Source organism: Notolabrus celidotus, chromosome 20 (genome assembly GCF_009762535.1).
Source record: "Notolabrus celidotus isolate fNotCel1 chromosome 20, fNotCel1.pri, whole genome shotgun sequence".
NCBI classification, from domain to species: Eukaryota; Metazoa; Chordata; class Actinopteri; order Labriformes; family Labridae; genus Notolabrus; species Notolabrus celidotus.
In genome coordinates this window covers 14,770,187-14,785,167 of record NC_048291.1, presented here as the reverse complement: position 1 = coordinate 14,785,167, position 14,981 = coordinate 14,770,187, and the positions used below count along the sequence as shown (strand labels likewise).

Genomic DNA, 14,981 nt, shown 5'->3' with positions numbered 1-14,981 from the left:
TACAATAAGAACAACAACTACTAAAATTTCAACTTGATAGCTCAAAGAAAACAAAACAAACAGTGCATTCAGCTGCTGAACAATCCCAGAGAAAACAGAGAGCACAAAAGCAGAGTGCACATAACAAACACAGAAACTCACAGTGAACCAACCGCAGAGTGCACACAATCAATCTTAAATCTTTTTTCACTGAAGGGATCAAAACTCTTAAGAGATAAAGGGTTTGGAGGGTACCACATGGATTTTTCTCAATCACAACAGGTCTGCAGGTGTCTTGGGTGAAGAACCACCTCTGTCACTGACGACACTGAGATGACAGCATCAGTTAGCAGCAAACAGCACTGAGAGTTCAACACAATTAATCTCCGGCCCGAGGCCCTTCAGCCACAGCTACAGTGTCAGGTTGGTGATGAGGTCGTGTTGAGTGACTGGGTTCTGTCTCCAGCTGATTAGTCGGGAGAGTTTACAAAGCCTCTACAGCCGTGGACAGCCATTTGTCAGGCGCCCTGTAATTAATCCATTTCCATGGGAGCCTGTTGGGGGTCTGTGGGGATCACTGAGGAGGCCCTTGAAAGGCAATCATTAGACACACACAAGCAGGAGCGTGTAACACGAACAAGACAAAGAGGCCTGTTTTGAGTGACACTGAGGTATCTGATGTGTTCACAACACTTACCCTCTCTGTAAGAGGGTTGATTAGTGACAGGCCAAAGATCAGAGCCTGGAGCGGTCGCCCCTGCAGGAGAGACAGCAGGACAGGAATTAAAGAGGGGAAAATGATTGTACTTTAAGTGGACTCATTTATCCCGGCACTTTCAGGTCAATGCTTGTCTTTTTTTTGCCATGACAGGCAATATTTGAGCATCGAAAATGGTTGACATTTCCAGAAGGAGGAGGTCTTGAAGATGCTGTGCACAGCACTGCGATGATAGGAAAGGTAATTCACATACAGTATCTACAGAAGAGGAAGATGCAGATTGAGTGGAAAGACAGCAGACTGTTATTCGACCCCTAGAATTGAGGTGAAGCCACAGTATGCTAATAGCTTCATACCCTGTTGATATCACTCCACATGTCACAAGAGGCGATTTATGCTCAGTAACAGTGAAAATGTTTCTTCAATCACACAGGTGTTTGACACCATGCCTGAGCTCACAATGTTATCTCCAGCTCGACCAGAGAAAACAGATGTCCAGCGTCTCCCTATAGAGCATCATCCGGCTCCCACTGAGCCTGAACAGAGTCACAGAGTCATCCACGCATTAAAAAGAGGCAGCTGCCAGAGCATTAGTGTCCAAAATTTTAGCACAGAGACAGTCATAAACAAGCATGACAGTTGGTTTTTGGGGATGCAGGGAACGCTGATTGACAGTGCTCTGTCGGACGGATTAGAGACGTTCATTTCGTCCTGAACTCAATTATATTTTACAAAGGCTGACATCCCCAGTTAATTGCAGCCTTTCCACATGAGGGAATTATTTGCACTTCTCAATTCCCTGGCCATGTGTACTCTGTTCCGCATGTACAGGCTTCATCTAATATGTGGAAATATTGCAAATTAGATCAGTAAAAAAAGAAAAAAAGGGGAAAAAAATTGAACATCTGGGAAAAAAGGGAACTTAGGGAAGTGTCGAGAGGCAGAAAGGAGTGAAATACTGGCACAACTTCAAGAGAGAAGTGTCTGGGTGAGTAGTCTGCCTCGGTCTCTCAAGTGTGTCTGGATCTTAGCTCAGAGACGGCTTAGTTCAGAGACAGATCCGGAGTGACAGCATTGTGATGATTGACACAGTGATGAAGAGGAGTAGAGGAGAGGAAGAGAGGAGAAAAAGGTTGCACAGTGCCACTGGCTCCACTGTAATGAAAATGTGAGTCTTGCCCATGGAAGGCAGTGACAAAAATCCTGAGCTGGGCTTGTTGCTGTGGTAATGTCAGGAAGGTAATGTCAAGGAAGCCCACAGGCCCAGAATGTCTGCGTAAGTGTGCAATATGCGCCTCCACATGTGAGCCTGAGTGTGCACATGTGTTTCTATGTGGGGATGAAGAGGAAGACCCTAGGGCTGCATGGCCTGGATTACCCCAACATTTCTAATTCACCCCGATGCCTCTCTCTTGACACGACATGGTTGACATGTGTCACTACACACAGTCAGATTACCAGGTCGCTAATCCACCTCTGAAGCTGGGTGAGAGGGCCGCAGATGATCTGCCACACCAGGAATAATCTAGCACCTAGCTTTTTCCTCAGCGAGAGAAAGAGGGGGGCGCATGTTGCTGCTCTCCTTACTGTCACTGTTGCTGTATGTTCGAGGTGCCCCATGCAGCCTTGGATTAGGTCTGTTGCCCCGGCTGACATGTGGACAGACAGCTGTCAGCAAGATGTTGCTAAACCAAGGCGCTTTGCAGTCCGCTCGTATCTCTCTGCTACCCTTGAGCTGTCCCTGATCGGCAGGCGGCTAATCCCGTATCATTGTTCCGTGATTTTGTTTGTTACAACGGGTATCTGTGACATCACTGGTGTTGACATCGGCTCACCAGCAAACAACGCCCGTGTTTATCTTTGTCAGTGAGATACCGGGTGAAAAACACTCCCAGATGGGAGCCCGCTGCTGCCAATGACATACCAGAGTAAATAGGTAAGACAGGAAATATTTACTGATAATAATCTTATCAAACAGATGAATGAAGGTTCCCTTTCCTCAACAACAAACATCTTCTTTGTTGTGATAGACTGGCAGGAATACAGTGTGAAACAACACACTCTGAATGCATCCTGGTAAATGCAGAAAATGCGATTAAAAAAATGCATAAAAACGTAGTTGCTGAAACGTACCTATAGAAAGAAAGGGAATGATTCACATCACGCATATAACATTGATTCATTTCATATTTAATGATATCAGTATCTATGCTATGACTCATTCACTAAGTGTGCCTGGGTGGCGTTGCTCCTTCCAGGGACACTTGACACTGATCTCTCACATTTGATCACTGTGACCCCGCTAAGAAGATTGTGCAAGTCCTGATAAGATTATGCTTTTTCAGATATCTGGTGGGGTTATTTTAAGGTTTTTAAACTGGCATCAGCAAACAAGGGAGAACAATTTGGGAGGGATAAGATATTCTTGCTGTGTGGAGTAATTAGAGATAACGTTTAATTTCTAGCATATTATGTTTTAATATAGTTTCAGTTGGAGTGAAATTTTTAAGTAGAGTAATTAAGAGTTTATTGAAAAGACAACAGGAAAGAAATACATCCTTTTCTTCCAGCTCACCAGGAGTGAGGGGGAGAGCTGGAGAGCAGGGCAGTAGGACAGGTCAGGTCGGCACCACGCGTAGGGACTCCCTGCTGCTGCGAGACACTCGACTGATTACCACCGGCCAATCACTCTTTGTGTCTATACTGGGTCTACTAAGGACGTACCCTCTCTATCACCTTGGAGGAGTAGAGTCACAGCAGAGAGCCGACACCAGTTCAACCATCCGCGCATTAGTGGGAGTAAGCTAACAAAACCCAACCTCAAGAGACCCCCTGACACTGTTCAGGGCCAAACCGCCTGCCTATTAAGCTCTAGCTGCTTAAGGTTAGTCTGGAGTGCTGCTGCTGTAATGATGTAAACAATTCATACTGGTGTAATTCAGTGAGACTGAATTATTTTGCAACTCATTGTTCTGTCATTGTTTGGAGTGTGGGTGTTGCTCTCCATCTGGGAGATTGGGAAGTCATTAACCGAGCACAGAAAGTTTCCAATCACAGTAAAAGTAATGGTGAAATTGCTGGAAATTACATAAAACTTGTGTCTATAAAATGCAGCAGCAGCACTTATAAACTCCCAGGACAGATGTTGGTTGAGGTCAGAGCTTGTATGGTTACAAGCAATCGAAGAGTGACGGAAATAACTACCTGATAACTTCTCAGGCAGCCAATTTCCACACCATACTGTGGCCTTGGTGGTTATCACAATGTATGAATGATGTAGAAACAGCCTTGGTGATGTAGTGGCTGAACTTGGCGTGTAGGGGTTGTGTAATGTATTTTCTATGTGTCAAAGCTGGGCTGTTCAAACAGTCTCTTAATGGTGAATGTGTCCCAAGAGAGAGCCATGCAGAGGTTAGACGCAGATTGAAGACCGGCCACCTCTACGCTACAGGGCTTGGCCACCAAGCTCACAGAATTTTTAATGGCACACTAAAATGCTGCGTTAAGACTAAATTGCTGCCCTCAATGGGCAACAGATGATGGAATTAAAGAGATTTAGAGCTGTGTGGGGGGAAATGGGCTGCGCATGTTTGATGTGGGCCTGGGAACGAGGGAAGAGAGGAAAGAGGGCAGCAGAGCAAACCGAGGCAGCATCTGGCCCTTGTAGGGACAACACAGCTCTCTGGGAAGTCTCTCCGGAGCAAGAAAGGGTCTGACTGATAGCTCTTTCTAACACCCACTATGTGCACGGACTGGCATTCAGTTACTAGTAGCACCTGCTGCACCCATATGGCACAACAATATCACCCATCACCTAAACAAAACTAGAGCATGTGAAGCGTAAAAAAAAGTTAGAACTGTGAAATTGCAAGGCCACCACACAAAAAAAACACTCATTCCAACCCTACCCCTACTCCAGGTAACCATAGCAACCCCTCACCTGTCGTCTCCTCGACAAGAATAGGCAGACAGCCAGGTCAGAGTGACACATTTTCTCTAACTCACACGCGGGGTGATTTTTCATGTGCTGCACGGTCCCCAATACTCTCTCATGCTTCCCGAGCATAAGCAGACACACGTACCACACTCATCCGATTTACCATCCAGGTTTTATCAGAGCCTATATTTTAAACCACGCTGTCTCTTTTCTGGTTATGTCTCATTCACCAGTGCTTGCAGTGTCACTTACAACTATGCGCACAATAACACATTTTAGTTTCACTATACTCACACAACAGGAAGCTGGCAAAAAGCCTTCCGCTTCCCATCAAAATGGCATCAGTTATCCTGACCTGGCATATTCTGAGCCAAAGTGGAACGCAGGCCCGCATAAAGGGCCGGTGGGCTGCAGCAGCCTCTCTATTCACTGGAGACAAAACCTGGATCTGTGGCATGATCTGGCCGCCTGGATTTCTGAATAGAGCCAGCAATCCTGCAATTACAGACCCTGTTAACCCATAGTCCTATACTATGAGGCTGTGACTGCCTGTATACAACATAGATGGAGGCTGAGGTTTTCCTGTGTGTGTACTAGAGAAGGGGGGAAACATAAAAACTGAAAAAAAAAAAAAAAAAAAACTGGCACTGATGATGACAGCTCTGTGCTGTGTGTGCGCTCATGATAGAGCCATGAGCCACATGAAGAGACTAGGGATTCCACACACACGGCTTCAACCATAGTCAGTGAAAACTCCAGCAAAAAATGTACTAACCACAGCCTCATCCCTTGCTGCTCTCCCACACAAACTTCTGCTTTTATCTCATCCCAAGTGTGGAGGGAAGTTAAAAATAATTCAGAGAAGAAAGGGGGGCTAGCAGACTGACACATTCAAACAAGCTCTGGAGTTTGGGATGAAGCTGAAACACAGCGGTTGTTGATGAGTTAGGTTGGGACAGGCTTTATCCTGGGTGAAAAGGGGGGGTGGGCCTAACCACCTTGGCTCTCATTTTCCCGCCGCTTTCATCTCACTGCACACCGCAGACCCGGTGACTCACCCAGTGAGCAAAACACAACCAAAACCAATAGCCGGCAGATAGCATCTCTTACGCTAACAAGCATTTCACTTGGGGATACCATCAGCTCCCTGCTTTTCTCACACAGCTAATTAGGGATGGACTCAGAAGCAGACCTGCAGCTATCTATCCTCCCTGTTTTCATCCTCTCTCCTCTTCTTCCCTGTGTCTGCACTACCTGTCTGTCTCTGTCACTCTTTCTCTCAGTCTGTCTCACACACGCGCGAACACACACACCTCTAGATTCACTGCATTCACTTTGTGTTTCTATCTACCTCTCCATCTTCCAATCTACTACCTCTCCTACCAGTGCCACTGTGTCCAGCCCAAGGCCACTACTGCCTCTTAATCCCATTAGACCAAACACAATCAATTATCCAGCCAGCCATAAGGATCTGAGAGCATTAAAAGGTTAGCTTGGGAGATTTAAAGCCATTGATGTCTATGACAGGAATGCAACCCTCGCCCCCCATCCTCTCCCTTGAGCCCTCCCTGCTCACCAGCGTGTTATGTGTCTGTGTATGTGTGTCAGCGTGTGTTCATCAACATGACACCCCCCCGGAACCAACTCCAGCCACCATGCATTGCTTTTGGATCTTTAATCATGTCCCTGCAAGTCCCTGCAAATTACTGCCTTGTGATGGTAATCGATAAAGCGATAAACGCAGCCAGGGACTGCAGCTGCTGAAGCAAAGAAATACCGGTGGCCACTGGTCGAGTTTTTTTTTTCTCATAATCTGATCCCCTCTTGCCAAGAGTAAAAGGGGGGAAAGTAGAGAGAGAAAGAGTGTGTTCTTTCTAGGATGAGAGGCACAGTGTAAGGGAGAGAACAATGCACCCTCATATGCTGCACTGGCATTAAAAGATGGAGGAGTTGAGGAGCCCCAGGTGCAGGTCAATCAAAACCATCAGGCAGATAGACTGATATAATCATATTGTAATCTGGAGACTCACCCCCCTCCACCCTAGCCCGCCCTCCATCCTCCCACCCCTGCCAGTCCATAAACTCCATGCCCTGCTGCCACTTCATTCATCGCTTGATCTAATTCTCTCACTCCCTCCCCTTTATCTTTCCCGTACACTCCTCTCCTGCACCCTCTCCTCACCGACTTGTTCCTTCTCAGGCGAGAAAATTAAATATGATCATTCCTCTTCAAAGGCACCACTATTAGCCACATAATGAATATTCAGTAAATGTAGCAGGGAGAGGAGACAGCGCGAGTTACAGAAATAAGTGACAGGGAGAAATGAAAGGTGGATTTCTTGTGACTCGTTTTCAGCGGCCTTACAGCACAAGAACAAAAAGCAAAGGAATGTGTACTGGGATATCATTCCCTGTGCAGACTTTAAAGACAAATAACAGGAGGCATTAATTATTACAAATACCTTATTACCATGAATGAACAGCCCCGTGACATTTAACGATGTGATTGTAGATCTACCTCATCAGAGTCCAATACATCATTTATGGCCCATTAATATTTCCTGTGATGAATCATTGATTATGGGGGTTATTATGAAATACTTCCTCAAATCTCACGTCCCTGGTGCGACCTCCGCTGGAAAATCATTTGGCTAAGGCTTGAAAGGCATTGGAGCACTTGTGGCTCCAACTTTAACTCCACTCCTAAGGACTCGTCTGTCTGCGTTCCAGATGCAGCTGCCAAGCACCTTCTCCGCCGGGATTCAAATGTGTTTCCTCATGCAGACACGATAGCCACTTTCCAATTTCAACTTCATCTTAAACCACCAATTTCAGCTGCCGTGGCGGTGATTGAAATATGAAACCCTGCATATATACAGGCCATTACAGCGAATACAAGGCCGCAGCTGCTGTCTGTCTGCCCAGGAAAGTGAGAGGCGAAGAAACAACAGGGATCAACGACAGGCGGAACACATTTATATTTATTTATTATTCAATAACGACGAATTGCCCCCTGACCCCTCACAGCAAACTAACCGCAGAAAGAAAGAAATGGCAGCCTTGCTGATTCAGGAGGAAATCAAACAGAACCCCTGGGGCTCAGTGCTATGAGAGTTCAAATCTGACAGAATTTGATGAGCCTCCCTTTTGAGTAAATCCTTTTTGCTGCTTTTGATTCATGCAAACATAAGTCAAAACCAAAGACTTTCACTTTCTAGGGCAATAACATAAACACTCACATGCCAACATTAAAAAAAAGAACCAAGTAAATAAATGAGTCACCCTATTTAACAGAGTCTTTAAAAGAGCATCCTAGAAAGTGATGAACATTTTTGTGCTCTCGCATCTGCTCTCGCTCTCTCTCTCTCTCTCTCTCTCTCTCTCTCTCTCTCTCTCTCTCTCTCTCTCTCTCTCTCTCTCTTTCTGTCTAAAACCCCACAAACTGACATGTTTTTTCAGGGGCGACATGTAGTGCTTTTATCTGTCTTTTATGCCTCTTCAATTTTCAACAGAACGGTTTGATGGGAAGGTACTTCTAACCTAATTTCAGCCGGGGAGAAAGGATTATAAAGTAACTGTTGTTCAAGTGCAAAATAAATGAATGGAGTAGCATAGCGCATAGCGCACCGACACCAGGAAAATGGTTGGGGAATGCGAGTGGTGGAGGGGTAAAAGCTGCTAATACACTGTTGTCTGCAGCTTTCAAGGTTGTTTCAGCTGTTAATTAGTTCAGTTTGATGGCTTGCATCCATGGGTGCAGTCTAACCCAGTTAAGTCAGATGCTCAATGAGTTTTCTCTGGGCGTTAAATACTGAGCCGCCGCTCTACAGGAAACCTGGCTCAAGGTTAGCACCACGGTGTCAGTCAAGCCCGATGTCCGGCTTTCACAGTCTGCCACGCTCCTCAAGTGGCTGCCAGAGAACACTCACCAAGGTTACGTCCGTCAGAGCCAATGAGTATCCCACTTATCTCAATCAAAGTCCTTCACTAATCTTTTAGGGATTGGTCTTGCCTGTGCTTCAGGAAAAATAAGAACATTTACTTTCAGGAGAAAAAAATAGAAGCAGGGGAAATAGTCACACTCATGCACCTAAACTGAACAGCTTGACAAATAACATCCCGGTTTATTAAGCCGCAGCCAATCAAATAAACTTCTTCTATTAATCAATTAAAATCGTCACCTACCGAGTGAAACAGATGAGCACATTTGCATATTCTTGTTTGTCATATCTCTCATCTGTGTTAAAGACACTCAGTGACACAAAATTGCTCTGATCGCAGTGTGGTGGAATGACTTTTTCCTTTTATTTTTTAGGTCAGAGTAATGCTGAGAAATAGAAAAATGAAATACATTTTTGGAGGAAAAGGCCTGGTGAGGAGGACTGCACATGTGATAGATTACTCTCTACTTTTTTTTCCCAGTAAGTCAAGAAGCAAAAGTTTCATTTCACTGATTTCTTCAACTGATTTCACACAGTTACAGCACAAATCGTCCTTCCTCGATACTGAATGCAGTATGAAGTTGAAATTGGCTCATTATTAATGGCAATATATGATAATGACTGTGTTTAAATGCCACACTAAAACCACAGAGAGACAAATTGACATCTCTCTGATTCCCCCAAGTCAGTCAGAGAGTAATGAATTGTGCATAATGACAATAAATGACTGCACTTTGTTTCCACAGGAAACAGTCTATAAATTGGTTGACAGGCGATGTAAATGTGCTGTTTGTGCAGCATAAATCACTAGTTAACAACATGACACCTGTGGAGTTTGAAAAGTAAGAGAAATCCTCTTTCAAGCCACCCACCTGCTCGATATGTTATGCATAATAATAAATGATCCATTCTCTTAGACTTGATGAAAAAACGCAGCAATTAGCTGTGATGGATACTGAGATAATTATTATTGCAGGTACATAACTTTGAGGGAGATGCAGGCTTTGATACAGCAGATTGTTTGTGTCCAGCAGTTATTGTATCACAAGATGACAGGGTTGGCATTCTTAAATACTGGAGGCTTTTGAATGTCATCATACTAGGGCATCCATCTGTATGTGTGGCTGTGGCTGTGTGTGTGTGTGGGTTGTTTGTCTGATCCCTGCAACATCCTCTATCTCCAGGGGCAGCGGCTCCCTCTCTCATCAACCATGCCCAGCCAATGTGACTGTCACTCCCAATCTGCACTGAGAGGGGAGCCCGTGCCTATTTTTATAAATGTATTCATATTCATTAGCCCCGAGTGTCATTCATAGCAGCAGTTCTTTAATGCAGAGTGTAACCATCAGAGGCTGGAGGAGCCTGCCGCCTCTCATCTCGCCAAATTAATAACACAGGCAATCACTGCAAAGGTGCCTACTGTCAAACAACAATGGCTCCTGATTTCCATCAACTGCGTGCACTTCCTCATTTCCACATGACATGCGAAAAAACACTCATCAGTGCTCTCCCCTTAGGGAATCTCGGCAAAAAATGCCATTGTGCAAGCCTTTGAAATATGGAATCATTAATTTAAGTGAGAATTAATTACAACCTTTTTTTTTCCTTTGACCCACCGCGATATTCTGCCTAATAACATCTTGGTGGCAGCCGGTTAATTGCGCAGAATAACTAGTGTGAACGCCGGCTGCTAATGAGAGCAATTAGGCATCAGACTCACACGAGATTTAACTTCACCCACTCGCTCCAAGACACCGCACTTTGCCTTGATTGGCTTGTATGTGTCACATAAAGCAAATGATGAACTAATCCTACAGAGTCAACCCGAGCACAGGAGTCAAAGCCATCTTCATGACTGATATCCTGGGAACACTCACCATTCTTTTTAGACTGACATGACAGAACATTTTGGCATTTACATCTAGCTTTTAAAGCAAAATGTTCAATAGTAGATTTTTCTCCCTATGATTTTCACCCACCTCCCTTTGCACCATTTTGGGCACCATGCCTTCTAAAATAATGGAAGTGGTGCTGCGCCTCACAGCCTTGCCATGTTTTTTTCATGGCCATTGTTTCTGCTCCACCCCACTTTAAATCAAGAGCACAATGTACCCCCCCCCCCCCCCCCCCCCCTTTCCCTCACTACCCCACCATACTTCACTCTGGACAACATTAATAAAACAAGCTTTCAATGATGCAGAGTGCAACGCCACATCGGGCTCCGAGCAGCGGTGTGATTAAAGCTTTTAAACACCGCCACCCTTTGAGTTTGCATATGTCAGCTCTGCAGTCCGTGTTTGTAGTAAGGCTGGTGGGCTGCATGTTCTCTTTGTCGCTTACCTTGTCTCTTTTTCTGTTCATCACTGTTCCCTGCTAATGCATCAAAGTGTAAGGAAAGTGCTAGGTCCGCTCTTACATATATATACATATTGCAATTACAGGACGTACAACAATAAAATCAGAGCATAAAGAGCAGGGTTCATGGAAGAAGACGCATGTGGATGAAGTAGCTGTGCGGTAGTGATTGCGTCTATTGTCAAGGCCTAACAACTGTTCTCCTTCCTATCTCTGCATCCTATACAAACTCAGCCATGCACTCAGTGTACTCTGTTCCTTTACCTACCATTAAATTAAGTTTTCTGTTGCTGCTTTTCTCTCCTGAAAGAGCCACAATAGTCACTGTGAAGCTTTTGAAAGCAGATCAGCATAACACGGTCTCAAAGAACACATTTTGGATCGGTCACTTCTTCTCACCAATTCCTGTAATCACAGCGACCTCTTGAGTGATTACAGAACTGGAAATAAAGCTTTTTAATTGAATTTTATGAAATTAAACATCGGCCGGAGCAACTTCATTAAACTGATATAATCCCACTGACTCTCCCATTTCTTCTGTCCCCACAGGCAGAGTACATGTCCAGCATTTCTACAATAAGATATGTGCTCAAGCATTTCCCTTTCACAGAACAAGGAAATTACTCTTTGAAAGCTCCCTCGAATTGCAAATTAAAAACTAGCTTGACCAGCAATTTGTGAAAGCTTTGAGCACAAAGAAACATAAATTTATCCTGAGGCCTGAGCACAGGCAAACACAAGTCAAAGCAGCTGCAGCCACCATGTGTTCACATATAGAGTCTGCTCCCAAAGAGGAACAACAGCCATCACTGCTTTTGTTGTAGTGCTCTTGCTTAACTCAGGCATCACAAATCAGTTTTGAGCCATCATATGTACGTCACATGTGATGATGATTTGATTTGGCTTTACTCTCTTGTGTACAGCTCTGTGTCAGTTTAGAGTGTGTTCACATGTCTGCTTCATCTCAATTGTGGAGACAGAGGGACGGCTCTGTCAGGAGTCCTTCTGGTGCAGTACAGTAGAGGTCCCCAACAGGGGCATTTGGGCTTGTTAGTTTAGGTACATCTCTTGCGCTCTGAGACGAGAGGAGACAGTGACCGAAGCTTTTGGGACGTGGTGGTCCCCTGCAGAATTAAACAGGCTGCGTCTCAAGCCCCTGTGACAGGAAATCTCACTCAGCTCAAAAAAGGACCCACTGATTGAGTCTGACATGTGCATCCTACTCACTCAGATGCAATGTCTTTGTTTAGTCTGGACCACTTCTGCGTAGGCATTTGTGTTTTGTGCAGCTTGTGTGTGTGTGTGTGTGTGTGTGTGTGTGTGTGTGTGTGTGTGTGTGTGTGTGTGTGTGTGTGTGTGTGTGTGTGTGTGTGTGTGTGCGCGTTCCTGTGTGCAAGAGTGAAGGAGTGCCTTCCTCCATTTAACCCACTTCTCTTCTAAAATTGAAACTGTGACCTTTTTTTCCACTTATCACCTGTCTGTGAGAGTATGTAAGAGCTAAATAGTTTTTAAAAAAAGAGCAATTTCAATCTGGAAAAACTGGGAGAGTATAACCAGATATGGATTGTGCCTAACAGGCCAAGCACGCTGCTGAAATCAAGGGGTGAATGTCTAAAAAGGCCGGCAGTGTGGGAGAAGTGGAAGGGTTACTGTTTGGACTCAAACTGGGCACACTAATCCCTTTGATCCCCCCATTTTACTGTCAGCTGTTTCCTAGCTACCGTCGGATCTGCACAGAATTTAGGATTTGTGCTACTGTACACCACAGCAATCTCTACCCCACTGATGCAGCGCTCTCCTTTCTGTCCTCCATCAATACACCCCCCAGCCCACACCCCAACCTACCCGCCCCCCCTCCCCACCTAGTGCCGCCATACAATGTCCACAGCAATTTTCATATCTCTTTCAGTTCCTCTATCTTTGCAGTTGGCTGTGACTGCGACATGGCAGGGAGACAGGTTAAATTGGAGAGTATTTATACAGAGGGCCATTCCAGCATGACGCTTCACATTGAAAAAGCTGATTCTGATTTTGTCTATTCACACGAGACAGCATGGATGTGGCCCACTTTCATTAGTTGTGCCGAAAACAGCATTCAAATTCTGGTTTGGTCTTTTGAGAAAGCTCCATTTAGCGGTAATGAATCAATCTGCACATGTGTGTGCAGATGAATGTGTAACAGGGAGAAAATGTGTTTGTGTATTACTGCACATGCACTCTCTGGGTGTGTGCATGTTTGTGCATCTGCTAACATGCATTAGAGCAATAAAGGCACTTTTATTAGATTCATCTCCCAAGCCTTTGAAATTAAAATAAATAGGCATCTGTATCTGCGCAGGATCTCTTTTGTCTTTGTCAGTGTGGGTTGCTTTCAGAGGTGCAATGCCCCACAGACTTCTCATTTAACCCCTGAGGAGCTCTCCAACTCTGATCCTAAATCATGCCAAGCAGAAGACACACGACAAGACTCCATTTGCGTATTGGCAGATTCATGCTTCATTGTAAAACACGGGCTCTCCATGGCCCAGCGCCAATTAATCCTGTAGGCATGTAGAGGCAGAGATAATACCACAAGTTTCTCAATTTGCTGATTTCAAACAGAGCTTCTACTCTGCACTGACTCTCATATGTCCTATGCACTTACATAATTTCTTATCATTTAAGCAGCCAAGCTCTCAGAAAACCTATTTTTACTGGTGCTTTCATTCATTGTGTGTGTTTCAATTAAGGCCATGCAGTGCAACGACACAATTCCTTGCTTAGCATATAAATGAAAATGTAATGATCCAGGACATTATCAGTACAGAAAATTATGGTCAAATATGTTGTCACTCTCTGTGCTCTACAGAAAAGACCTTGTATAAATACCCCCATTACTGTTACAAGGTAAAAGAATAAATATTTGCCACAGAAATAATGAGGATGAAATTTGTTTTAAAACGTGAAATATCTATTTTTCCATGCAGTGGGCAAGATGGCTGTCATACTGTGATCAACAAAGGCTCTAGTCCGGGCTTTCACTCGAGGTTGAATCCTGCCATATGCTATCAGTCTCGCACCTGAAGCGCTTTCATGGCTTGTGCTGAGGGGCCGAGGAAAGGGAATCCAGATGTGACATCAGCCATAGAGAAAAAGCCCACATCACTGCTGTCAACTCCAATCAACACTACACTTCTTAACTGACACTCTGTTAATGTTAGAGGCAAGGACAGTGATCAAAGATATCAGTACACTGAAGTGCTGCCATGCTACAGTGACAGCCAGATCTTCTCTGTTGTGCATACAACAAGGAATTCCACACCAGCGGAAAAAAAATCTGTTGAATGACGCTGTAGGTATGAATTTCTTTAGATTGATCTCAGTTGATGTCTCTGCATGTTCTGTGCTCTAACATTCGCTCTGACATCCCTTGGTATCTCTATCACAAACCATTTGTTTACAGTGAAGGTGGAGAACTGTCAAAATGGAACTGGAGCAGGGAGGGCCTAATGTTGTGCTCTGTCTCCGTCAGGGAAGAGGAAAAGGCAAGTGTTGGGGAAACAAAAGTGATATCAAACATGATATCGAGTCCCATGTGTCCAGGAACAGGACAATGGGGAATGAGAGTCAGCTCTGGTCCTAATCAATACTGAGCACAAGGCATTGAGATGCAGCTTGAGGCATTTTGCCAGGACCCCTAGTGGGACTGGTAGGCGGACTGCCAAGCACAGACTGAGCCTAGCAGCAAACTCAGCCCTGCAGATGGAGCGCATGGAGGCTCCCTCCTCCCAGACGAGACCCTGCTTGTGGAAAGAAAGTGTGCCATGGCCTGAAATCATTTATCTGTTAACACAACCCTGCCAACCATGTGACCCCTGACTCCCTGACCCCACTTCCATACATAGTCTACAGAAGAGAATGCACACTTTGAACAGCAAAATAAAAAAAAATCATTAGCTGGAAGAGAAAAGCATTCGGCAAAGAAGACTACATAAATTTTGCTTTTGTGACTCCCACAGGTCCCTGGGTTTCAGGGTTTGTTTTTCATCTGACCCTCATATATTTCCTTTTC

At 44.8% G+C, this 14,981-nt stretch overlaps 1 protein-coding gene across 1 annotated transcript in view; it reads right to left on the bottom strand.

The window, feature by feature from the left end:
• Positions 1 to 14,981, bottom strand: part of sdk2a (sidekick cell adhesion molecule 2a) — a 100,768-nt gene that overhangs the window by 75,810 nt on the left and 9,977 nt on the right. The window contains 1 exon segment of the mRNA XM_034672929.1: positions 677 to 736. Coding sequence (XP_034528820.1) covers positions 677 to 736 — 60 coding nt within the window.